This window comes from Toxorhynchites rutilus, chromosome 2 (assembly GCF_029784135.1).
Source record: "Toxorhynchites rutilus septentrionalis strain SRP chromosome 2, ASM2978413v1, whole genome shotgun sequence".
Taxonomy (NCBI): domain Eukaryota; kingdom Metazoa; phylum Arthropoda; class Insecta; order Diptera; family Culicidae; genus Toxorhynchites; species Toxorhynchites rutilus.
In genome coordinates this window covers 52,599,983-52,627,801 of record NC_073745.1, presented here as the reverse complement: position 1 = coordinate 52,627,801, position 27,819 = coordinate 52,599,983, and the positions used below count along the sequence as shown (strand labels likewise).

Here is a 27,819-nt window from a genome sequence, read left to right as displayed (position 1 = left end):
TACAGGGCAAGCTAAATAAAACCGTTGAAAAAAGAAAAAAAATGTAGTTAAATTGCCATATGCTGTTTGGCAACGACGTAAACTGCAGAATTTCAAGGATCCTAATATTAAAGAAAACTCCTCTTCAAAAACTATATGTCACTATTAACTATGAGATGGTTCGCGGAACAATGATAATCCAATCGAATAAATTTGAGGATAATTTGTGCAACCAGTTATTTCTACACTGATAACTTATAAGTAAATTCGTATGTTATACTTACCTTGGAAGATTTCTAACGTCAAATGGACAATTTTCTGATTAAACTCTTCCATTTCATCAATTTCTCTTCGGGAACTGTCGCTTCGCCATATTCGGATTTGGTCAGTCAATTTAAAACGACGAAATCATTTTATTCAGATTCAAATTTTCCTACGCATTATTTTCTATAAACACTACTTTTGGTAATTACTTCTATAACGTTCAAATGTAAACAATGACTAATAAGCTTCTAAAACTATCTACACGCTGAACTATCCCTGCATTAAATAAATACATCTATGAAATTTAACACAAAAATATAGAAACTGTTCGAGAAATATACTCTTTCAATAGAATAAAATCTAACTTTAAGGCGCTAAACATTTCACTTATGTACATTTTTTTGGGAAACATAACAGGCACAATATTCTCTTTCCCCGTTTGAGAAAGCTTCTGATAAATGCTTGTTCCCTTCGGTCGCATATTCGTTGATCCGTCCATCCATTCAACCATCCATTCATTCATCCATCCATCGCGACCTAAATCGTCTGATCCTCGTAACCGTAGATGAGACTGATATTATCCGGCAGCGGATCCATTAGTTCGACTATTGGATCCGCTGGCTTTTGTCAATCGAGCACATCCTTCAGCTTCACGTACAGACAGCAGGACAGTATCATGCCGAACACTTGGATAACGCAAATCCCCAACCCGATCGCACCCAGCAGGATGAGGTGATGTTTGAGGTCATCGGCCATCTTGTAGATGCAGCCCTAAGGAAGGGTTAGGAACAGAGAAACATCAACCTGATTGCTATGAGTGTACCAACAACCATCACACTTACCGTGTAGGGAATATTGCTCGGCCCATCCCGGAGGCCACACTTTGGTGTCATGCTGATGCAGCACGAGTCCGGTACGCGACGGCCTTCGGTTGGCCGCAGCAGATCCTTCCGGCGGGATCGTAACCACACGCTGTAGCGCCAATCCTCGAAGCGTACGGCGCCACAACAGCCGAACTGCATATGCGACAACGGGAGAAACGGGTTGAGAGCGTAATTAATAAAATATTTTCTCATGCTGCTAAACAGAGAGATTGATAACGCGCGTTACCTCTTGCTGCATTCGGTCGATGGCTTCCGTTTGCCGCTCGTTCACTCCGTACTGCTCCATGAAGGTGCTGTTGAGGCTATGCTGGAGCTCGATTTCGATTTGGGTTTCGTACAGGTACGCGAGGCCTCCAACGATTGCCTCCAGCAGGAAAACGAATAGCAGGATGAATGTGTACTGCAGGATGGGACAAATCAAGCAAAGGGAGACAACGATTAAATGATTACCTTTGGAACGATGAAGCGCCTAAGAGTATGCAGCGCCGCGGTACATGGTGAAATATTTCGAGGTGTAAATTTGTCGAACGAAGAGAAATGAAAAAAAAGATAGGGTAAATGATGTTGGTTTGTCCTATTTTGGTTCATGCTACCAGTAAATGCAAATCGATTTTTCTTAATGAAAATCAGATGTAATCAAGACGAGTGTGGGCTTTGACGTAGGATTACGTCTTTCGGGAACATATTGGGGTATAAATTGAAAATCGAAAATCGAGCACATCGTGGAAATTGTCCAATTTCAAACGCTTATTGCTAAGTCATTTCATGATGGATTGATGAAATTTTTGCGTCAATCGATTTCGGCACTCCCTAACATTTTTTTTATTGAATAAAATAATATATGTCATGAAACTAACTATCGAACAAATGAAAAATCTCAATCCCTACCCTAACGGAAATATCCACTTCTAATTGGTCGAAACACATGCGGCGGTTCCCTAACAGAGACATCTTAACCAAGCTGCCTGGAGGAAATCGACATTGCAATTTCATGAAAGTAGGGGGAGCTTTTGTTCCCAGCGAAATGTGTTCCATAACAGAGACATTAAAACCAAGCTGCCCGAGTGAAATCGGCATTGCAAATATATGCAAGTCGGGGGCATTTTTATATTGTAAGTAGTGTGAATAATACGATTAGTTCTAGCAATAGAATTTAAATTTGGAACTTTAACTATTTGTGGTCGTTTGTCTACCCTCAGCCACCATAGTAAAAAACCATACCAATCTTATATTTTACCCAAGTATCAGTTTATACTTTTCTTAAACGAAGCGTGATGTCTAGTGATCCAGTTCACGGATTAATATGGTGCTCTTTTAGAATAGATAACACAGTATCTCAGTATCAAACAAAGTAGTCTCCCACACAAGACAACGAACAGTGCGTTGAATGCATAGGAAGGTGGGACAAAAATCATAACAGAAGAATTTAGCCATTGTAACACTTTGGTGTGATGGAAAAGATTGTTTATAAGTATCAGAACTACTGTTTGCATAAATGTCTCATGTAATTTGAATAATCGCATAGGTGTCTCAAGCGACAAAATCTTTGTCAATCTGAAGTGAGATGAAATGATCATTTCGGATACGCAGCAATTTTTTTGAGTAACTACGGGTTTACTGGGGAGCCCATCCCGAAGATCTTATAATGTTGTATCGAACAACTATCCTCTCAGTGATGGAGTATGGCAGTTTCTGTTTTCAATCAGCTGCCAAAACACATCTCATTAAACTCGAGCGAATTCAGTATCTTTGTCTCCGTATTGCGTTGGGATGTATGCCCTCAACGCATACCATGAGTCTCGAGGTTTTGGCAGGCCTACTCCCACTAAAAGATCGCTTCAATTTATTATCTCTTCGGTTCCTCATCCGGTGTAAGGTTATGAACCCATTGGTGATCGGAAATTTTGAGCAGCTTATCGAGCTAAATTTTCATTCAGGATTCATGAGCTCATATGAATTCATCTCCATGCAGGTTGATCCTTCTTCGTATACTCCTAACCGTGTTTGTTTTCCTGACTACATCAATTCCTCTGTACATTTTGATCTGTTCATGAAGGAGAAAATCCATGGAATTCCAGATTATCATCGATCGGGGATCGTTCCTACGATCTTCAATGCAAAGTATGGGCGTATCAATTGTGATAATATGTACTTTACTGATGGGTCCTCTATGAATGAGTCCACAGGATTTGGAGTGTTCAACGAAATTTTTAGCACCTCCCACAGTCTTCAGAATCCTTGCTCTGTGTATATTGCTGAATTGGCAGCAATACACTGGGCGCTGGACAGCGTCGCCTCACGACCTGTTGAACACTATTACATTGTAACGGATAGTCTTAGCTCCGTCGAAGCTATCCGTTCAGTGAGGCCGGAAAAGCACTCGCCGTACTTCCTTGAGAGAATACGAGAAATTTTGAGTGCTTTATCCAGACGCTGTTATGTCATTACCTTTGTCTGGGTCCCTTCACATTGCTCAATTCCGGGTAATGAGAGGGCTGACTCATTAGCAAAGGTAGGTGCAATTGAAGGCGATATTTATCAGCGTCAAATCACTTTCAATGAATTTTATTCTTTAGTCCGTAAAAATACCATCGCTAACTGGCAACGTAAGTGGAACGAAGATGAATTGGGTCGGTGGCTTCACTCGATTATCCCTAAGGTTAGCCTCAAACCATGGTTCAAAAGTCTGGACTTAAGTCGGGACTTTATTCGCACCTTCTCTCGACTCATGTCCAATCACTGTTCGTTAGACGCGCTACTCTTTCGTTTTAATCTTGCCGATGGCAATATCTGTGCTTGTGGCCAAGGTTACCACGACATCGAACACGTTGTTTGGTCGTGCGAGGAGTATCTTGTTGCCAGATCGAATTTAGAAAACTCTCTTCGGGCTAGAGGAAGGCAGCCCAATGTGCCGGTGAGAGATGTGTTGGCTCGGTTAGACCTTGATTACATGTCCCAAATATATGTCTTCCTAAAAGCTATCGATCTTCGTGTGTGATTGTCCTTTTCCTTTTCCTTCGCGAGAAATCAAATCCCTTCTTACTAACAATAGAATAAGGTGAAATGTAAATACATGTTAGATATAAGATAGGCTTAAGAATTGAGTATGATGAATGTGAGTGTGAACATTGTCAACATATCCTTATATCCCATCCTTTTCCTGAAACAAAATGTCACCCTTCTAAACTCGAGCAAGCCGCGAGTAATCGGTTCTCTACTTCATTAACATTAGAATTAATAAAAAGTGTTTATGTATACTTGTAACTATACAGATAGGAGTTTGGCTCCTTTAAACTTATGTAACTGAGCCTGTAAAAATAAACGATTTAATATAATAATACGGGTTTACATCATGTTGAAGTAGTTGTTTTTAAAGAGCAGAATAATTGTTTGCATAAGTGTCTTATGTCATCTGAATTATCTCATGTAAAAAAAAATCGAGGGGTTGTATCCGAGACACGACCGCTAAGGACGTAGGACTGTATCTTTTTTTAATTTGTTGGTTTATCATTTCGGATATTATTTGCGAATACGTCAAAATTCCATAAATAACTCTTTAGTAAAAATTTCCGGGGACCCTGAAAAGTTTTATTGGCTGGCGTGGTTTCATAGAATCATTTCAAGAAGCAACGATTCTTACTTGCCTTTGCGAGCACAATACACTAATTGGTCATATGTCACAATTTGTTTCTTTATATCAATGCACGCATTACACTGAGTATTTAACGAGAGACATCTTCCGTGCATCGCCATTCAACAAGCATCAAACACGCGTCTAACAGATGCACACAGTTGCAGCGATAAAAATGAAACATCGAAACACACTTCATGTGAAATATTCGCTAGCGTTCACAGCTCGAGGGAAAACATAAAACACAAAACGTGCACACTAAGTGACCTTTGTTGTTTCCGGCACAGAAAGGTTCTGAGAATTTTTCTCAGAGGAGATGCAATACGCTAACGACAGTTTACTCACTATGTAAGGGTAAAGTTTACTTCCCAAATATTCTCTCTTCGCTATCCCCCTTCGTTGTTTCTATTCTAGCGGCTGCATAAGTTGCCCGTTATTGACAGATCTGTTCGGGAAAGCACACAAATGGACAGAACAAATGTAAGGGGGAATGGGAATGCTTCCAATTTTCATCAATTTAAACCATATTCATAGTATGGCATTGTAATGTACAGCATATCAAACAAATCTTAGAAAATTTTCGATTCGATTGGTATGCAAATCGTTAAAATCCGTTCGCAGCAAAAATAGTTATAACCGTTAACTTTATTTCATAAAAACGTGACCTGTTTTCTGATTTGGCACCCTTAATGTAAGACGTAGTCCTACGTCAAAAACCATTGTTTGTTAAAAGTTAAAAGTGCTTATCTTTTCGAACACACATTGCTGGCATTGAGTGCACATTTATTGCATCAATGGCAAAAGTGTCTCATATTCAATAAAAAAAATAAAATTATGTATTGATTATACAGGGTCTTTCAGATTAAACGCTCATGCAACTTCTACAAAAGTAAGTCGATTTTCATTTCCAAAAACCGAATATCAATAACGCGCTTTAAACGATGAACGGTGATACGCGCCGAAGATCGTTGCGAATGTGAGCCGTTTCTCTTCAATGAGAGGGGGAAAGAGTTTGGAGCATCTGGATTTTGTAGGGGAACATTTCGATGTCTTCCGTCAACATATATTACTGCTTTTTCAAGGAAAAATAATTTCGACCAGTACGATACCCATGCCCAAATTTAATACGACCGCAAAGGGTTAATGTTGGTTGCTTCGCGAAATTTCATATCAATGACCGATCGTGTATTGTGAAAAATTTAGCGCAAGTGTAATTGTAAAATTGTATATGGTAGCAGTTGTGTTAAAATGTTAAAAACCTAGGTGTGTTCCCGCTCGAGAACGGGTCGTTTGGTTTAAGCTGTCTGTTTTGTTGTGTTCATTTTCACCAAGTTCATGAGGTGAGAAAAAAAATGGAAAAGTGAAGAAATATTCTAAAAAGTGATTTCCCATATGCTAGACATATATTATTAGGTATTGTTAATCCAATTTAAATTGGGTTGAATAAACACTCAGAAAGTAAAAGTTATAAAAGGGATTACCTTTTCCATTTCAAATATGTTTTCTCTATACCAAAGAAACATGTTTTTACTGATGAGAAAAATTGATAATTATTATGGACAATAATTCGGTATTGGTAATTATTTTATATTACATTGGTGAGTTTTTTTTTCTTCATTTCATCCATACATAACACAGGAGGCATCTCGTCTAGAATCACGTAGGCGGATTTCTTCATATCTCGTTCCACTTCGGCATCTTCTATCTGAAGTGGAGTGAACAAACAATACCCAACAACCAAACAAAATTGCCCTTTTCAGGACCACCAAATCATTACCAAAGAGTTTAACGATGTAATTCTTCAAACATATCCAAAATCGACAGATAGCCTAACGGAATCCGACGTCAATCATGCGGTCGTGTCTCGGACACAACCCTCCTGTGACGTTTTTAAAAGTCACAAGTCTCAGTTGCCAATAATACCATATGACATTCAAATTATCCATTTTTTTTCATTTTCATGTGTTTTAACGATTTTCATCAAAAAGAAATTATGATCATGGTTTGTCCGGTTTTAGGAATCACAATTTCTGAATGAAGAAATTCGAATTTTTAAGTAGATGTTGCATTTGCCATTGCTTGAGTTTACTGCCATCATATTGATCCATTCATAATTTAGGATTTCTTAAGAATATAGCTTTTTTGCATTTTAACAGCACTAATCACAGAGAAACTTTTGACGTAGGATTACGTCTTTCGGGAACATATTGGGGTACAAATTGAAAATCGAAAATCGAGCACATCGTGAAAATTGTCCAATTTCAAACGCTTATTGCTCAGTCATTTCATGATGGATTGATGAAATTTTTGTGTCAATCGATTTCGGCACTCCATAACAATTTTTTATATTGAATAAAATAATATATGTCATGAAACTAACTATCGAACAATTGAAAAATCTCAACCCCTATCGTAACGGAAATATCCACTTCTGATTGGTCGAAATTGACGACACATGCGGCGGTTCCCTAACAGAGATATCAAAACCAAACTGCCTTGAGTAAATCGGCATTGCAAATACATGAAAGTAGGGGGAGCTTTTGTTCCCACCGAAATGTGTTCTCTAACAGAGACATCAGAACCAAGGTGCCCAATATTGCAAGTCGGGGGCATTTTTATAATGCAAGTAAGGTTGGAGTGATACGATTAATTGCACCAATCAACACTTAAATTTTGAACTTTGATGTTGGTTGCTTCGTGAAATTTCAAACCGATCGTGTATTGTGAAAAATTTAGCACAAGTGTAAGTGTAAAATTGTATATGGTAGCAGTTGTGTTAACACTGAACCTACCGATATTCATGTATACCTATTCCTACCACAGCGGGTCAAATGATACTTCTTTGAAATATTACTATGTAAAGCTCAAAATATATTATTTCGCTCAATTTGATAAGGAGTAAGTATTCAAGAATACACTGATGATTTTTTTAAGAAAAGAAATAAAGACAATTGACGGTGAGGTAATGTTACTTTCATAGCAATTTTGAAAAAAATCCAAAAGGGGTTATTTGACCCCGCCGTGGCAAGGTTTGTTCCCGCTCGAGAACGGGTCGTTCTGTTTAAGCTGTCCCTTTTGTTGTGTTCATTTTCACCTAAAGAAAGTTCATACGGCGAGAACAATTGGAAAAGTGAAGAAATATTCGAAAAAGTGATTTCCCATATGCTCTACATATAGTATTAGGTGTTGTTAGTCCAATTAAAATTCGCATTGGGTTTAAACAACACTCAGAAGGTAAAAATTATAAATGAAAGTTACTTTTTCCATTTCAAATATGTTTTCTATATATTAAAGTAACATGTTTTCACTGATAATTGTGTTCGGTATTGATAATTATCTTATATTGCATTTGTGAGCTTTTTTTTCTTTATTTCATCCATACATAACACAGGAGGTATTTAGTCTAGGATCACAGAAGGCAGTTTTCATCATATCTCATGTCACTTCGACATCTTCTATCTGATACGCACCATCCAAAGATTGTTTACCATCCTTCCGTGAACAGCATCTGGTAAACACTGGTGAAGTGAACAAACAATACCCAACAACCAAACAAAACGGCCCTTTTCAGGGCCACAAAATCATTATCAAGAGTTTAACGATGTAAGTCTTCAAACATATCCAAAATCCTACGTCAACTATGCGGTCGTGTCTCGGACACAACCCTCTTGTGACTTTTTTTTCGCGCGAAGGATAACAAAACAAAACAAACCAACTCCAGCGCCCCAAGCGGCTGCCATAGTAACAAAGTGGACAAACCACCATCAGTGCATCGGATATAGGGGAGCTGCGGGTAAGACGGACAGTGGGGGTATGATGGACAGGTGGTTGATTTGTATAGTTGCATTATGAATTTCAAATTTCTGTTGATGGGAACCCCTTCTACATGCTATTCTAGAATATTTCAACCATCCTATGACAATGAATACTGATCAAAAGTGAAATAGGGAAACAAGAACCGAAAATCAAACATGATTCCGCGTGTGGATGTAATTTTTGCGGCTTCGACGTTAAGCATTTTGAGTGATTTAATAGCAAAATTGAATTCGCTGATGGTTATATTCCGGTTTGTGAGTTGACAGGGAAGCGATATTAGCTATGTGCGGAAAAGTAAATTCTTTCGTAAGTGGTAAATTTAAAAAAAATTTAAATTATTGAAATTATTGCACTGGTGGGGTTGAAATAGGACATTCACATCCATAATCACATCCAATGCATGATGGAAAGTGAAGAGGATAATATTGAACTCTGTTTTATATTGCTTTCTCTTTTTGTTCTATTTCAGTCACTGGACGCACAAACGCTGAGAGAGAGAGTGAAATTATTTCTCTCGCGAGCGATAAACTTCTACACTTCATATATTATTGACCTGTCCATATTCCCCCCACTACATGTCCATTATACCGGCATCGATAAAAATGCTCTACTTTTCGGTTTGTTTTACTTTCATTTAAATCGATATATATATATATATATATATATATATATATATATATAAATTAGGCTGTCAAAAAAGTCCTGCGGTATTTCCGCGAGGTGTCGTTGTAAGCGCGTAGTTCTAGTTGTATTCATTGTATCGAGTTATACTATAGCTTGTTGGAAAGGTATTTTTGCGCGCTATAATATAGTCCTTGACAGTGTTTTCTTTGGTTAAGTCGTTAAGTCGTGAGTTATAGTGTCACAAATATGGAGCAAAATAAAGAGAAAATCCGACATATTTTACAGTACTACTATGACAAAGGCAAAAATGCATCTCAAGCTGCCAATAAAATTTGTGCAGTTTATGGACCCGATACAGTTTCCATTTCCACCGCACAACGATGGTTTCAACGTTTTCGTTCTGGTGTAGAGGTCATCGAAGATGCGCCACGCAACAAAATCGACCCGTTTCTGAAGCGGATGATGACTGGCGATGAAAAGTGGGTCACTTAAGACAACGTGAAGCGCAAACGGTCGTGGTCGAAGCCCGCTGAAGCGGCTCAGACGGTGGCCAAGCCCTCATTAACGGCCAGGAAGGTTCTGCTGTGTGTTTGGTGGGATTGTCAAGGAATAATCTATTATGAGCTGCTTCCCTATGGCCAAACGCTCAATTCGGACCTGTACTGCCAACAACTGGACCGCTTGAAGGTAGCACTCATGAAGAAGAGACCATCTTTGATAAACAGAGGCCGCATTGTCTTCCATCAGGACAACGCCAGGCCACACACTTCTTTGGTGACGCGCCAGAAGCTCCGGGAGCTCGAATGGGAGGTTCTTTTGCATCCGCCGTATAGTCCGGACCTTGCACCAAGTGACTACCACCTGTTTTTGTCCATGGCGAACGAGCTAGGTAGTCAGAAGTTAGCCACAAAAGAGGCCTGTGGAAATTGGCTATCCGAGTTTTTTGCCAATAAGGAAGCGAGCTTCTATAACAGGGGTATTATGAAGTTGGCATCTCGTTGGGAACAAGTCATCGAACAAAACGGCGCATATTTGACTTAAAACAGATGATTGTAACTAATTTTATGAACAAATGAAAATTCAAAAAAAATATCGCAGGACTTTTTTGACAGCCTAATAAAGGGTGTGTCACATCAAATTGCATCACGGAAAAAACGCTGTAGAAATTTAATTTTTAGGAATTATATCTTCAGCTTTCGCTTATAATCAGATAAGAGTGTATAGATCACGTTGGCCATGCTTCACTGTCAATTTTTCGTAAATTTGGAAAAATGTCGTCGAACGAAAAAGAGCGTCGTGAATTAATCCTGCGCACTCATTTCGAGAATCCGGAGTTGTCACATCGGGACATCGGTAAGATGCTGGGAATCGTCCAATCCACGGTCAGCAGAGTACTAAAACGTTACTTCGAGAACCTAACCATCGACCGGAAGGTGAAGAACGGCAAAAATGGATGCTCCGTCAGTGAAAAAGATCACAAGCGCGTAGTTAAGCAGTTTAGACGTGATCCGAGAAGTTCGGTCCGGGATGTCGCCAATAAGCTGAATTTGTCAAGTTCATTCGTCCAGCGGACCAAGCAGCGGGAGGGCCTGCGTACATACAGGGTTCAGAAGGCTCCTAACCGCGACGAAAGGCAAAACATGGTGGGGAAGACGCGAGCCCGGAAGCTGTACACCGGAATGCTGACGAAGCCGCATTGCCTGGTAATGGACGACGAAACCTACGTCAAAGCGGACTTTCGTCAGCTGCCGGGCCTGTTGTTCTTCTCCCCAGAGGACAAATTCAGCGTTCCGGAGGAGATTCGCAAGCAGAAACTATCCAAGTTTGCCAAAAAGTACATGGTGTGGCAAGCGATCTCCTCTTGCGGAAAGCGGAGCGCCCCCTTCGAGATGACCGGCACGGTAAACGGGCAGGTTTACCTTAAGGAGTGCCTACAGCAGCGCTTACTACCACTATTGAAGCAGCACGAGGGCCCGACAATCTTCTGGCCGGATCTCGCTTCGTGCCACTATTCAAAGGACGTGTTGGAGTGGTACGACGCCAACGGGGTCACCTTCGTGCCAAAGGAAATGAGCCCGCCCAACGCGCCGGAGCTTCGCCAATAGAGAAATATTGGGCGATTATGAAGCAGGCCCTCCGGAAGAACCCAAAAGTTGTCAAATCGGAGGCGGACTTCAAGAGAAAATGGATTTCTGTTCAAAAAAAACTACAACCAGACGTTGTACAGAACCTTATGGACGGGGTAAAGAGGAAGGTGCGAGCATACGGGCTTGGGCTCGAAGTATGATTAAAAAAAATGCCAAAAGTTGTTTAATAGTTTTTATTTTACTGTCTAAAATTTTCAAAAGGATCGGTCTACTGGGCGAATTTCTACAGCGTTTTTTCCGTGATGCAATTTGATGTGACATACCCTTTATATGTTTCACTGAGAAATACTGACCAAATTACTGTGGCATTTAGGGGTAACAAAAAGGTTCTATCAAAACGGCTATCCGTAAAGTGTCATTTAGAAAATGTAGTAGTAGAATGTAGGATAGAATCTCATAACACAATATTTCATTCCAATTCCGCTAGATACAGAGCATGACTATCTTCGGGTGAAGGCCTGTTTTGGGGTGCTTAATTTCTCTTAAATCAAAATTTTATAAAAGGGCAACTTATTCTTTCAAGTTTGTGGAATTTTTGTGTTTTCTTTAGCATAGTAGATGATAAAAAGTTGTCCCATTTGGAGGAATAGGTTTCTATATTTTGAAGTATCGTGCTATATTCAAGGAAACAACCATTTCAATTCAGAATCGGAGTCAACAGTTATTTAAGGAATGTATAGTATATTCTACATTGGAATGGAAGTTTCTATGATTTTCTCTCTATTTCTGACAAATATAGAAAACCCCTATTCCATTTCGGTTTTCATTCGGTTTCACATTATGCAGGAAGACTCGTTTGAAAATTCGAGAGGACCATCTTTATTGGCATCCTACTACACATCACGTGCATGGAGACAATGAAGTCGCATGGTAATTCATGTGATTCTATTTGAAAAAAAAAATTTATCTCCGAAACGGCGAGTTCATGGATAATGACATAGGACTATGCCTTTGATTTGTATATAGGGGGATCAATCTACGAAAAATGTAACAATTTATTAGGAGTGTTCAAACGCATATTACTCAAAATGGTTATTGCGACATTTCATTAGACAGGAAATTTATCCAGAATTTTTTTTGCTTGAAACATGAACAGTGAATATAGTAAAAAAAAGTTAATAATTTGACGATTCAATTGGGTATGTTTTCTTTCGATTGCACTATCCACTCGCTTCCTCCCCGACGCAACGAGCAATCTTTTTGCCTAAATTCGGGCGTTAGCTCATAATGTGAGTTGATGCGTAAAATGAATTATTCTCCATTTACTGATAATAGGTATTAATTTTATATTATATTGTATGTTGTCCAATCAATTCGTGCTCAATTCATGTTTGATCGTGTAGGTCTCACTATTAACAATTTGTGTAATTGTGGTCCAGGATGTCTTAATATCGAGTATTTTGATTGGTTATGTGAAAATGCAATAAATGAATTTAAATGGCTACTGATTTAGAAGATCGAAGAGTATACCCACGTAAATCAGATTATGATAGCTTGAGTAGTCGCGATTTTACAGGGCTATAACATTATTACGAACAATGTTCCGGACAACGTGGTAACGGAAGAGATAATGCTATTTTTATCTATAATATATTTTTGTAGTCATAGATTGATTTGACACAGGCTTATATTTATGTAGGTCTTAACTATTTAGACTTGTGTTTAAAAATGATACATGATGACTCTTTGTCTTCTGCATGATTGAATAAACAGATAAAAAGGGTAGTAATGGCTTTAATGGTATTTTTGTATACATTTTTGAACAGAATGCGGTACCGAATTCTACCACGTTATATCATCTAACCCGTTTAAAGGATACAAGTACATATAGGAAACGGTTTTTCCAGGGCATCCATTTGATGTATTTAATGAAAAGAGAAAAAATACAGGTTTTGCACAATGAAAAACTCATTTTAAATGCAATTACTACACACAATCACAGTCCTATGTCAAGATCCCGTCCGTGCCCCTAGGCTTAGACCCATCAACTTTTTTATATGTTGTGTAAAATTAAACTATCTTTCTTTGAAAAATATTAAAACAAGAAGTCGTTGCAAACTATTGCATTGAGAAACCGGATAATACGTTCTAAATTATTTTGTATACAAAATTAAGTTTTTTTTTTATTTAGAAAACTACAAAACAAACGGTGGTTGAAAAGTTATGATTTTAAAAATCATGATTTTTGGGATCAGTCTTACCAGGAAAGAACCAGTGAAATGACGAAATAAAATAAATTTAATTATTTTCTCTAATTATTTTCGATTTTTGAAAAATTTTGTGAAATTTTTGAATGTCAATGTGATGAATGTTGTCTTTCAAAGACCTAATCTACTTTTTGCAGTTGAGTTATTAACTAAAGCGAAAGTTGATGAAGAGAAATCGATCAAATCACTAACACCCTTTTCATTCTAAGCCCGTCATATAGATGGTGGTGGTGGTCGATAAGATTTATTTTATTTTTGAAAATTAAAATTTTGGAATTTCTTTTATTAGGAAGAGATCCATGCTGAAAAATAAAAGGTTTATTTTGAAATCATATTTTTACGTAATGTACATACATTTTAAAAAAATCCGTAAAACAATTCAATTTTATTCCAACAAATGTTCAATACTATTTCCTTTAATATTTGAGGGACACAGAAGGAAAGGGGTGTAAGTGACTTGATCGATTTCTCTTCATCAACTTTTGCCTTAGGTAATAACTCAACTGCAGAAACGTTCCAATTTGAGTTTGCTATAGAATCCGCTATATGCTATATAGATGAGGTTTAAACCTACCTTCAACATTGTCAAATACAGCTGGGAATTTGTTCGCAGCTAAGAGCGAGTCGATGTAGAAAAATCGATGATGTCACTTACACCCCTTTCATTTGAAGCCCCTCATTTGATTTCGCTACTATGTGTTGTTTCGTTTTCATGTCTCCATTCTGTTTCCATGCATACAAGATGAATAGAATTGCACTACCGGGTGAGCCAAAATATCAAAACCATTATGCCAGTGATTTTAAACCGGGTGGGAACTCCCCCCTAGAGGGGACCCACTCTACATTGTTGTGTCGAATCGGTCCCAACAAATGGTGTCGACAACGATGCCGATATCGTGCCATTTTGCAATGATTTTGTCGACCTACCCTTCGTATTCGACAACCAATTATGAGCCAAGAATGTGCCAATCTGGCACCACGTCGACCGATCGCAGCACTGCTTGAATCTTATTATAGCTTTGTTTGTGTTTAAGAAAATTAAAATAAAAAGTGCAGAAAAGCGTTCTTTATAATCATTTTATTAAACGCATAAGACGATAAGACGATAAGCTGATCATTCAACTCTGGTAATACCAGCATCATTCGAAGCATCCCCCTCATTCAATTCGTTAACATCACCGGCCAGGATTTTCATACGTTATAATGAGGGAGAAAGTGCGGCTGCAACAGCTGAAATAAAATAAATTTTAAAGCCTAATCTTCTAATCTTCGCTAGTAATACCATTCTATTTATCCTCCTCAGTTTAGCCGTAATATATCGTAATTAATCGTTTCATCTTATTCACATCCTCGCTAATCATTCTTCAATCACTAGTGTTCCAGCTGCATGTTCTCCAGGACGAGTTTGGTGCATGACATTTGTGCCGCAACAGCTGAAATAAGATGAAGTTTACTTTTGAGAATAATGGCAATATAAGCCTACCGTGTTAGCAAGTCATTTGATTTGGGAAATTACCTTTTACTGTTGCAACCATTCAACCACTGCTTCAATGTTTTGTTTTTAAATGTAGCACTCGCTTTCGTGTTTTGAATGACAGCTTAGCGAGAAAGAGAGAAAGCAAAGCTACAGTGATCGCACTGTTCAAGTTATCTTGTAGAATTATAGCTGAAACTATAGACATTGTTGCCTGCGGGAGGCAAGGTGAGGTAATATTCCAGCACTTTTGTAGCACTTTTCGTCGCTCGGCCGACATGGTGTCCATAACTGCTCGAAAATATAGGATTCTGGGAAATTAGGTCATCAAAAGGGGGAATTGTGCAAGGGAATATTACACATTTATTTCGCTTTGAAGATGACAAAGATTAGCAAAAATAGCCACAATAATGTTATTGGATGCGCTAAAATTTGCGATCCTCGGCAAACATTGTCAAATCTGAAATGTAATGTTCAATTGAATAACTTCGAATTGTTTGTAAGACTTACGTCAGTGATTGATGATGGAACAGACGACAAAACTGTACAGAAGACCATAAATAACGTAAGTTGTACAGAATTTTTGTTAAGGCTTCAAGTTAAACTTGAAACATATTTTCCTTATATCAAAGAACAAGATCTGGACATGGTTAGAAATACTTCCGACTGGCAGTGACGAAAGTTTCGGATCAATTTCAGAACAAACTCTACAAATGATCGATTCTTATCCTGATATGAGGAATAAGCGTTACGAGCAGGGTTTTCCAACCAAAAATTTTGAAAAATCAGGAAGCATGAAAATAAAAATCAGGATAAATCAGGATAGCCCATATGTGGTTGTCCGAAAAGTTAATGTTGATTTTCGAGAAAACAAAAACATCATTTTCAAACAAAGCTTTTTTCAGAATTCCTACTATTTTTTCAGAAAAACCTACAGCATCACTACAGTCAATTGTAGAGAAATCAATATTCAACATTTCACTGAATCCATCGTCCATACTTTGGAATGAATCTTTACTCGACAAATGTGGAAAGCAAATCAGCAATGGAAGACTTGTTGAATTTTTATTAATTTTTATGATATTTAGTACTCTTATAGATATATTTAGCATAGTCCCATCATTAAAGTTGATTCTACTTTGAATCAGACGAATTTTTTCTCTTGAGTAATTTTACACTCTGAAACGCATTTTCTTTTCTTTTCAGGTTTTCTTTCGAAATATTGAGAGAGGGAAGCATTGGGATTAATTTTCGTTAAGCGGGGAATGGAGCATAAAAGGTTGAAAACCACTGCATTATGCGATCATCTTGAAAGTCTACTGTGTTTTTGTGCACAAAACACAATACGTCTGTGCATATTTTAGCTTGAAAATATGCAAAACGATTTGCAGACGATTCTTCTTCCTCTAGTTCAAAACGTATATCTCCGAATAAGGTACTCATAGCAGCAGCCTCATTAACATATCAATACAGCCATTTCATGTGAAACCGATATAGTGGTTCTCGAATTTTCGTGAAAAGCGATGTTTTTTTTCCTTTTCGCAGAGTACTAGACCTGTGTTTTTCTATTTATTTTTTCATTGGGGTGTCCATTTCCATTTCAGGGTGGTCCAAAAAATCATGTTTTAACTTTTTTTTTCCAAAAACGAATTTTAAAAAAAATCCATATCTTTTGAACTACGCGTTGATTGTTGATTTTGACGATCAACATATTAAACTGAAGCCAATGAACTAGTCTTCTTTGAAAAAAATACTACACTATCAAAAAAGTTTGATTTGGTTTCCGTAATTACTCATTGTATTGGTTTTTTTTAGTTTGCATGGTCTCGGGACCAAGGGTCCCATTTTTGACGAAGAACTACGTCTTTTATTAAGGGTGTTAAATCAGAAAATAGGTCACGTTTTTATGAAATAAAGTTAACGTTAATAACTATTTTTGCCGCGTACGGATTTTGGCGATTTACATACTAAACGAATCGGAAATTCCCTAAGATTTGTTTAATATGCTATACACTCGAATCCCCTGGTTTGTAAATGGTTAAAATTCATGACTTTAAGCGTTTCCATTTACCCATACATTTGTTCTGTCCATTTGCGTGCTATCCCGAACAGAGCTGTCAATAACGAGCAATGAAGGCGAAATCGCAGGATTTAAAGTCTCCGTGAACAAAGGAAAAGAAGAAGAATGAAGGGGAACACTTGCCTAGAGTATAAACAGTGGATCTCGCTGAGGCAAACTTTTATTCTGCATCGGACTTTTGAGCAATCCAGATCGCTTTGCTTTCGCTGCGCTTTGATCTAAGTTTGGACCACCAGTGATAATCCAACTTGGAGAATAGCGCAAAATGATGAGAAGTGTTTATATTCCTAGTAGTTTCAAGCCACTAATGTATGGCTCTTTATGCATACTATGGCGAACGCTTGTTTGGCGCTTGGTTTACGTTGTACGAACGATGCCTAGAGGTGCGATTCCTTTAAGGCAATACTAAATAACATGTAGCATGATATTTGATACTTGCAAGTGTTGTCATTGTTGTTGTTTCCATGCGGTGCCAAAGATATATTGGTGTAATTATGAGATGTGGAATAATGGTGCTGGGGCAACATGTATATAATCGACTGTAGCCGAGTCTATGTCAATTGCGAAAAAGGCCACCGGAATAGCGTTCGAGGTAAATTTTCAATGCATTGACATGAAATAAATTGCGACATAAGATCAGCTAGTGTATTGTTCTGCGAGGGCAAGAATGAATCATTAATCAATTATCGTCAACGACTTATATAAAATAACAGCGTAGTTCTACGTCAACACTGCGGTCGTATCTTGGACACAACCTCCTATAATTTTTTTCTATATATTTTTTTGAAGGCTGGTTTTTTTTTACATAACATATTCAAAAACCCGAGAGGCGTTATGTTTTGTTCTTGAGTTATGATTTTTCAAAACTAACCGATGGTTGTTTCCCTAACACAGACTTCAAAACCATGAGGCCTGGCGAAAGATGCTAACTACTTTGTACTTTTGTACTCGCTTGCATTTTTTCAAACCGGAATGTGTTTTCCCAATACAGATTCCGAAACCAAGAAGTTGGGAGAATCGGCATTGCAGATACATTCAAGTCGGCAATACTTTTATAACCCCAACCATTTTTACACTACAGAATTCGTTTTGCCATTACGGTCTACAAAAGCGACTACAAATGCAACGCTTTGGCTCGATTATTCAAGACTGCATTGGAAGATATCCCTTTATGTCGCCAGCTCACTGAACAATCTACGCATACCGTTTGATAATTAGGCAACATGTTGATAACTATTTGCTGCGACAACTACTACCATAATGCATGAATTGACTTAAATTGAGATTTGTTTGCAATTGAATTCGTAAATAGTTTCATTCATTCACTATTTTAATCAATAATTTAATCAATACATAAAAGATAGCACTGCGCAGCGGCGATATCGTACCCAATGAGGATCATCCGAGGAGGGATTATTGCGAATTGAAGAAATACAATTGATTACTAAGCCAACGGCAGTCCTACGTCACATGTTAACTTTGGAAAATCATAACTCAAAAACGAAAACAGACACCCCTTTGATATTCGAATATGTAATATGAAAAACTAGACCAGACCATAAGCAATCAAAAGTAACAAAAGTAACGAAAATAAACAACACTCTTTGACATTCGAATATGTTTTGAAGTCTGTGTTAGGGAAACATTCCAATTTGCAAAAACGCAAACGTGTACGAAAGTTCCCACTGCTTGCATCTAAATTTCTATGCCGATTTCCTCAGGCTCCATGGTTTTGAAGTGTTAGAGAAACATTCCGATATCCAGAAACGCAAGCGAGTACATAAGTACCCGCAGCTTGCATCTAATTTGCTGATTTCCTCAGGCTCCACGGTTTTGAAATCTGTGTTAGGGAAACATTCCTATTTCCAGAAACACAAGCGAGTACAAAAGCACCCGCAGCTTGCATCTAATTTGCTATGCTGATTTCCACAGGCTCCACGGTTTAGAAGTCTGTGTTAGGGAAACACCCATTTATTCGAGCGGCACTCGCTTTTATACCGATTGGTGTGATTTCAATAGCCTCTTTTGAAAGCAACTTTAGGGCTATTGAAACAAGTTTTTGGATCAAAAAGTAACAAGCATATAACGCGTAGACATTTTATCTTTCGAATGAAGTGTTTATCATACCATTTCGTTCAGTTGTTTAGGAACTATTAACGCTCAAAATATCGTTCTCGGGCGTAACGATTTCGTTTTCGAAACTTTGAACTTACACCCCAGTATAGAAATGAAAGACGTAGTCCTAAAGTCATTTTTGGGAAAAAGAGGAAAAATTAAATTTTCGAACCACCCTAAAAAGGAAATGGGGACCCCAAAGATAAAATTTAAAAAAAATACGGGTCTAATATTTAGCCATAAGGAACAAACCTACCAGTACTCACGAATATCTGAGAACCACTATATCGGTTTGACATGGAATGGCTGAAGAACAGTGTTTTATTTCAGCTTTTTTGAGGTGCCTCACACATAGGGTGATGTCATGCAGAGGTCAGTGCAATTTTTAGAGTGTAAAATAAGCTCACTGCTTATATTAAAGGCAACCCCAAATCAGTCTCTATTTAAAGCTTGAAGTTACTATCCTCTGATGGTGATTTCAATGAAATTTATTGTTATTGTTATTTTTATTGTAGATAAATTGGTTTCATTTTCAGAAATATTTTGAATATCTATCATTCCGAAATCCGTTTTATGAACGAATTTATCTTTGATTCGAAAACGACCAGATAAAGATTAATCTAAATCCTTCCATTGCATCATCTCCCCCAACGCAACTGATTTTAACTGACAATCCTAATTGGCTGCGTTCCATGGCCAATTGTCACTAATGACTTAATCGCCGTGACTGCCGCAAATTGGTCAGAAGTCAGCGTTCCGGGCTACGTTGACCTGACAACTTAATCATTATCCCTTAACGGATGACTTTGGGGCAGCCATCACAATGCCAATGCAAAGACGGAGTCAGTGGGCAGCGACGTGTTGGTCTTGGAATCTCAACCCTTGCTCAGTGTCCCAGAGGTAAGGCAGGGCTGATTGCGAAAGCAATTGATTATGCCACCAGAGGTGGTCATTGGCTATCAAGACTATGGTGGCCTGGACGGCAAATGAAGATCGACACTGGCGGTGTCCTTGCTCTCGCACTCCCGTATCTCCCGTGGGAGACAGCCATGTCTATTCGCCACGTTGATGATGTGGTCGTTTTGGAGTAATTCAATTCGGTACCTTGCCACCGGTAATTGTTACCTCGGCACTCAGCACACCACCCTATACAGTACATTGCCCTCCTTGTTAGAATGTCCCGCTTTCGCACGCTGTGCTCTCTGCCTTCGCATTTTCGTGTCATCGGCAGACGCCTTTACGAGCTGCCTGCGCCTCACGGCAAAGGTGTGATGCTCTCACAAAACCATTATTAGATGGCATAAATCATCGTTAATGACATGACACATATGCCGAAAGCTCTTTTCTTCCCGCTGCTGACGTGTCACGTGTCTGTGTGTGCGACCTCGCGCGAATGGATGAATGACAGCAATTGTGACCGGGAGACAACATATGCCGCATGTCCGCTTGGTGCGGTCGGTTCTGAGGCTTTTTGTCGCGGGACGGATATTCAAGCAAACGGGAAAGCGTGAAGAGGTGGCACGGAATCGAAGGTACTTTGCAGATTGGATTGCGTTATCTCATTGATGAATAGCGTGTGCAACAGACATTAACACTTGTGACACAGTGACAAAAAGCTAATTTCAATAATATTGTTATTAGACTCTGTAGATTTTTTGACGCGCACGCGTGCTTACAAATGATTACCGTATGACAAGGGATATCGACGGTAATTGAAGTGTGTTTATCATCGCCCCATTGCCTTTAGGGGGTTCGGTGTAAAGATAACATCAAATTAGGTATCTGTATAAACATGACCTTGTCTGTTAAGCATCGAACAATTAAGGCACCCTCAGGCGAGATAGCTCACTGGGTCGAGCGTTGGTTACCATGATGCGAGGCCGGAAATGTTAGCAACTGTGTAAACTGAGCAAATTAACAAAGGGCATCTCTAGGCGCCATTCATCACTGCCATAAAAAATCACGCCATTGTTCTTGTGAAAATATTTCATTTTGGTTGAAAAGCTTCCTATTTTGATTCGGGATTGATTGGGTGCAAAGGATGACGGGTCGTGATCGAGGAAAACTTCAAGTAAGGTTGAGTGCATTGTAATCTTTTGACGTAGAACTACGTCTTTCATTAAGGGTGCCAAATCAGAAAACAGGTCACGTTTTTATGAAATAAAGTTAACGTTAATAACTATTTTTGCCGCGAACGGATTTTGGCGATTCACATACTAAACGAATCGGAAATTCCCTAAGATTTGTTTAATATGCTATACATTAGAATCCCCTGGTTTGTAAATGGTTAAAATTCATTAAAACTTGAGGCGTCTCCATTTTCCCATACATTTGTTCTGTCCATTTGTGTGCTTTCCCGAACAGATCTGTCAATAACGAGCAACTTATCGACGACCAACGGAGGGGAAATCGTAGGATTCAAAGTCCCCATGAACAAAGGAAAAGTAGAACAATGAAGGGGAATACTTGCCTAGAGTATAAACAGTGGATCTCGCTGAGGCAAACTTTCATTCGGCATCGGACTGTTGAGCAATCCAGTTCACTTTGCTTTCGCTGCGCTTCGATCTAAGATTGGACCCCACCAGTGGTAATCCAACTTGGATATCGTCGTTTGGTTTTTCTGTTCGTTTTTCGCGTTATTCGTATCGTGTGTTTTTCTTTCCGCGTCATAAATTGGACGCTTCGCGTAGTGTATGATGAGCAAGAAGAAGAGGAAGACAGGCTCGAGCCCAGCAAAAAACGAACGCATTGCCAGGGGCAATAATATTTCGAGGCAAGCGTCATCTAATGATGCACGCGATGTTGGTGTAGTGAAAAGCGCTCGCACTGAACCGAGCCTTCGCGAATGTGACACCGAATCGAACAACAGTGAAGTAGGCGATTTCGGCACGTCGGTCGAAAATGTAAACGCCGTTACCCAGGCAGCAACCAAAATCAAGCCCTCTCCGCTGGTGGTGAAGGCGGTCACTCTTGACAAACTCATCAGCGAATTCGCATCGATGGGTGTTACAGCAGAGTACAAGCTGTGTGGCATAATTCAGTCTTTTTCCAAGCAGTTAACATTGTTTGTTTTCCGTCATCATAAGGTTGTGCGTCAAAAAAAAATTTGGGGAATACCAAGCATCTTGAATGTCTTACTGGAATGTTATAAGTTATTTGGGTTCGCGTGCCAGTTGCAAAACTGCCTTCAACTAGGATTGCATTTGCGGTAATATTGATCATAATGAAGCATTGCTACTGTTTTCGAGGTTGTTATTAACAAAAAGAGTTTATTTCGCTTGTTTAGTCACCGAGAAAGTAAATGTCGTTCTGGAATTTTGTATGTGGTTTCGCTTGCCAGTAGCAAAACTTCCTCCACTAAGGGTGATAGCTGCGCTTCTCTCGAGCATGAGAAAGAAATACAACTTTTTTCGAGGTCAGTAATATTAACAGAAGCATTTCTTTTGAGAATAGCGCAAAATGATGAGAAGTGTTTTATATTCCTAATAGTTTCAAGCCACCAATGTATGGCTCTGTATGCATGCTATGGCGAACGCTTGTTTGACGCTTGGTTTACGTTGTACGAACGATGCCTAGAGGTGCGATTCCTTTAAGGCAATACTAAATAACATGTAGCATGATATTTGATACTTGCAAGTGTTGTCATTGTTGTTGTTTCCATGCGGTGCCAAAGATATATTGATGTAGTTATGAGATGTGGAATAATGGAGCTGGTGCAACATGTATATAATCGACTGTAGCCGAGTCTATGTCAATTGCGAAAAAGGCCAAAAAAAAAGAAAAGCGTTCGAGGTAAATTTTCATTGCATTGACATGAAATAAATTGCGACTCACAATCAGCTAGTGTATTGTTCTGCGAGGGCAAGAATGAATCATCAATCAATTATCGTCAACAAATTCTACAATGAAAAAACCATTTCAGAGATTATTCTATTAAGCAGTTGTTTCTAAAATTTCACAGCATTATAGAATAATATCCGAAGGTATGAATAAGCGACTTATATAGAATAACAGCGTAGTTCTACGTCAACAATCCGGTCGTATCTTGGACACAACCTCCTATATTTTTTTCTGTTTTCTTCTCTCTAGTTGATTTTCTAAACGACGTGGGGATCGATTCACTTATTAAATCGGTACCAAAGAATCGATCTTTGGTGAATCGATCTTTGAAAATCGAATGATTTTTTCAAATTTTATTTACTTATTCTATATAAGTGTATGGAAATGAAATAAAACATTTCACATTTCTATTCAAACATCAAAGGTATTCAATTTTTTCTTAGCATGAAGGTCACAAAACAATTGAAAGACTAGAACAATTTTATATTCCAGGGCATTCATCTTGCACCGTCATGGAATTATTTAATAAAAAAAAATATAATTGAAAACTATTATTAGAAATTCAACAACTGATATTCATTTCAGAATTCCGCTGATAATAATCCCAAAAAATCCAACCGTGCCAAATGTCTGAGATTCAGTCGAAATATTGGTAGTCCAAGTTCTAGAAAAGAACTCTTCCTCTGGACCTGGTATCACTATCCAATTTCGTCACAATTTTCACTGTCAGCCTAGTGAATGTGATGGTGTAAATATAACACGTGATCACTTGTTTTGTAATGACCAGACTCACATTTTTCGTGATAGCTCTTGCGAATCGGAGCTTGCATCATTTTTTTATGAATTTTCGAAATTTCGAATTTTTGTACGTTAACAATCATTTTTAGCCACAAATTATGAATCCTGGTGTGATTTAAAACAAAAAAGCCTTTCATCAATCTCTTTCTAATTCTCTTTCTTTCCTTCCAATTTATTATCTTTTTTTATAGTAAACTAGCTAACCCGGCAAACTTCGTCCCGCCCATTTACTTGATTAATTCTCGAGTAATGCAGAAATTTGTGTTTTTTTTGTATGGCAGCCACCCCAAAGAGAGGGGGGAGGGGTATCTAACCACCATAGAAACATTCATTGCACCCTAAAGTTTCCATATGCCTAATTTGGTTTAATTTGCTTGATTAATTCTCGGGTAATGCAAAAATTTGTGTTTCATTTGTACGGCAGCCCCCTCTAAGAGAGGGGGAAGGAGTATCTTAACACCATAGAAACATTTATTGCATCCTAAAACCTCCACATGCCAAATTTGGTTTCATTTGCTTGATTAATTCTCGAGTAATGCAGAAATTTGTGTTTCATTTGTATGGCAGCCCTCCCTTTGAGTGGGGGAAGGACTGTCTAACCATCATAGAAACATTTATTGCACCCTAAAACTTTCACATGCCAACTTTGGTTTCGTTTGCTTGGTTAATTTCCGAGTAATGCAGAAATTTGTGTTTCATTTGTATGGCAGCCCCCCCCTTAGAGAGGGGGGAGGGGTCTCAAAATATCACGAAAACCTTCCCCGGCCCCAAAAACCCCTACATACCAATTTTCATATAGATTTCAGTAGTTTCCGAGTCTATAAGAATCAGACAGACAGACAGACATCACTCCATTTTTATATATATAGATAAACTCTATGCATATTAGGTTCACCGGTAAGTTTTTCGGTTTTACAACAGATGGCGTAACTTGATTATTATTCCAGTGAATCAAATTTCCAGCCAATTTCCAGAAAAAAGAATTCCAGTTTTTTCACGTGCGAACAACTGCTCCAATGGCATAGAAGAAAGGGCTTTTTGCATCGAATCGTTACTGGCAATGAAAAGCGGGTCCGTTACGACAACGTATTGATACCCCGGCCAAGCATCAACATCGACGGCCGCGCGGAATATTCACGGCTAGAAGGTTATGCTGTCTATTTGGTGGGACCAGCAGAGTGTGCTGCACTATGAGAAGCTAAAACCGAATGAAACCATACGGGGGATCTCTACCTATCGATTGATGCATTTGAGCCGTGCGCTGAAGGAAAAACGACCACAATATGAGCAAAGACACGTTATAAATAAGTTATTTTGCAGCACGACAATGCTCGGACGCATGTCGCGAAACCGGTCAAAACATACTTGGAAACGCTGCAAACTAGTTGCTGATACGTCACCGACATCGGCTCTAGTTGGAGTTCGTTTGAGGCCAAGTCGCATTCTGTTGTGCCATAATTTATTTACTGGAAGGTTTGCATTCAGTTGAGAAGTGAAAAATTCTCGCTTAGATGAACGAATTCCAACATTCGTAAGCATCAGATCTGTTCTTAATTAATTGTCGAATTTGGGAATTAATCCATGGGGCACCAGGATCAGAAATTACTTTTTCCCTAATTGTTGTATGTCTTTGAATCACTACTAGTAGTCATTAGTCATTGAAAACAACCAATTTATCATCCACATTATTGCAGCTTAATGTAATGTATCAAAGTTCGAGATCACGTGTGAGGGCATGGAGATCATTTTTTTATAGTCTCAATACCAATGCTCTTCAGGCGGGAGCTTTTTGTTTGTAACACGATAAACCACGCATAAAAAAAATCATGATCACTAATTCCAGCCATTGACGATTGATAACAATTGTTCACACTACTTAGGCAGTTTCCACTCACAAAATCAATCTGGGACGTGCGGCATTCACGTTTATGGCATGTTGGAGACGAGGGGACAATTTTGAAGGTTAACGAGTGTAGGTTGTCAAACAGTGTGTGAGTTTTCGGCAAGTCAGTATCGAGTAAATTGATATTGAAATCTCTCATCAGCATGATGTTAGACTCTGTCGATGAAATGTCTGAAACCAGCTCGTAAATTTCATTCATCAAAACAATAGCTCTATCTGGAGGTCTTCCACAAAGTTCGTCAAAAATAGTTTTACCATCTTGGATTCATTTTTTTCAATTTTCTACATAACTTCTATTTTATATGAAAAAATTAAAAAAAAATTAAATAATACGTATTTTAGATATTGCAAATTAAAGTTTTTTTTGTAAATAAAAAACAGTACTATTTTTTTCTCAGTGTATATTTTTTCCAAGTTTCAATATCAATACTCAATAACTCTTTCTAAAACGCTATTTCGGTAAAACTCATAGTTTTTGAGATATACAGGGGTTTCCATTTCGGGCTTCCGAAAGTATACAGCCTTGCGCTGACAACCGTTTGACATAGCTGCCAACCAAAGCGTCATATCGTTAGTTGAATGTCTGCCATTTTACAATATGGATCGTTTTAGCATCGCACAACGTGTTAATTTTGTTAAATTATACTATAAAAATGATGAAAAACCGGCAAATGTTTTTCGAGCATTACGGACGGATTTTGGTCGTCATGGACGGCCTACAGAGCACACAATCGCTAATGTAGTGCGTAAATTCGAACACATTGGATCCGTAGCGGATATTGTGAAACCTGTGCATCATCGTAATGTGCGTTCGGCCGAAAATATTGTTGCTGTTGCTGCCAGTGTGGAGGATGACCCGAATGTTTCGATTCCAAGGCGTTCTCAGCAATTGGGCTTGTCAAACACAACATTATGGCGAATTTTGCATTTGGACTTGCACCTACATCCATATAAAGTCCAACTGGTACAAAAATTAGAGCGTGGTGACCATGGAATGCGTCGGGCATACGTCGATTGGGTGAACGAACAACAGCAACAAAATGCTGAATTTTCGCATCAAATTTTCCTCAGCGATGAGGCACATTTCGAGATCGGTGGCTATGTGAACACCCAAAATTTCCGTATATGGGGCTCAGAAAATCTACACGTGATTGTTGAGAGGCCATTGCATCCGCCAAAAGTCACTGTTTGGTGCGAATTATGGTCTGGTGGAGTCATCGGGCCGTATTTCTTTGAAAATGAGGACGGCTAGACGGTAACTGTGAATGGTGAGCGCTATGGCCGCATGTTAACCGATTTTTTTTACCACAAATTGAAGATATGGATACGGATGACATGGGGTTTCAGCAGGACGGCGCCACGTGCCACACAACACGATCGAACATGGCCATATTGCGAACGCAATTTGAGGGACGCATAATTTCGCGTTTTGGTGATGCCAATTGGCCGTCATGCGATTTGAACACGCTAGACTTTTTTTTTCTGGGGTTATGCGAAAGACCGTGTCTATGCCAACTCTCCGCAAACTCTTGAACATTTGAAAGACAACATTCGTGAAGTTATGACCGAGATACCGCCGAGGAAGCCCTAGGTGGACATATGAATGATGTTGTATTTCACACATAATGGCATAAACCAAACTTTAATTTGAAACAAAAGTTTCATCGAAATTCGAATTCTAAGTGTGTTTTATTTCAATTTACTTTCGGAATTTAAAGTTGGAAAACCCTGTACATTATCAAAAATATCTCTTATCAAAATCGATACGCCCTATTCAAAAGTTACACTCGAGTCAAAAAATTCCCAAATGCTGTGGAAAACTTCTCCAACCCAAACGGAATACAAACTTTCGTTCGAATCAAAAATATAAGTTTTTAAAATCTGCATTTTTAGTTCGATTTCATTCGGAATTGCACTATAGAGATCCGTCATTCGCAGGCAGTGTTCAAAAGTGGTAATTTTGTTCTTTATCGCAAAACATAAAACCCGTATTTTTCATATTTTATTAGGGCGCCCATTTCCATTTCAGGGTGGAAAAGTCATTTTCGGAAGAAGCT

The 27,819-nt window shown here is 38.6% G+C and overlaps 1 protein-coding gene and 1 pseudogene across 5 annotated transcripts in view; one reads left to right on the top strand and one right to left on the bottom strand.

The window, feature by feature from the left end:
* Positions 1-375: 375 nt before the first annotated feature.
* The window catches only part of LOC129765205 (CD151 antigen-like), a 183,505-nt gene continuing 156,061 nt past the window's right edge, over positions 376-27,819 (bottom strand). For all 5 annotated transcript variants that reach the window (XM_055765246.1, XM_055765244.1, XM_055765243.1 and 2 more), the window contains 3 exons: positions 1,354-1,527; positions 1,086-1,259; positions 376-1,014 (listed from right to left, as the gene is read on the bottom strand). In XM_055765246.1, the coding sequence (XP_055621221.1) occupies positions 871-1,014; positions 1,086-1,259; positions 1,354-1,527 (492 nt within the window). In that variant the 3' untranslated portion in view covers positions 376-870. The remainder of the gene's footprint in view (positions 1,015-1,085; positions 1,260-1,353; positions 1,528-27,819) is intronic.
* LOC129772400 (U4 spliceosomal RNA) lies at positions 18,469-18,648 on the top strand (annotated as a pseudogene).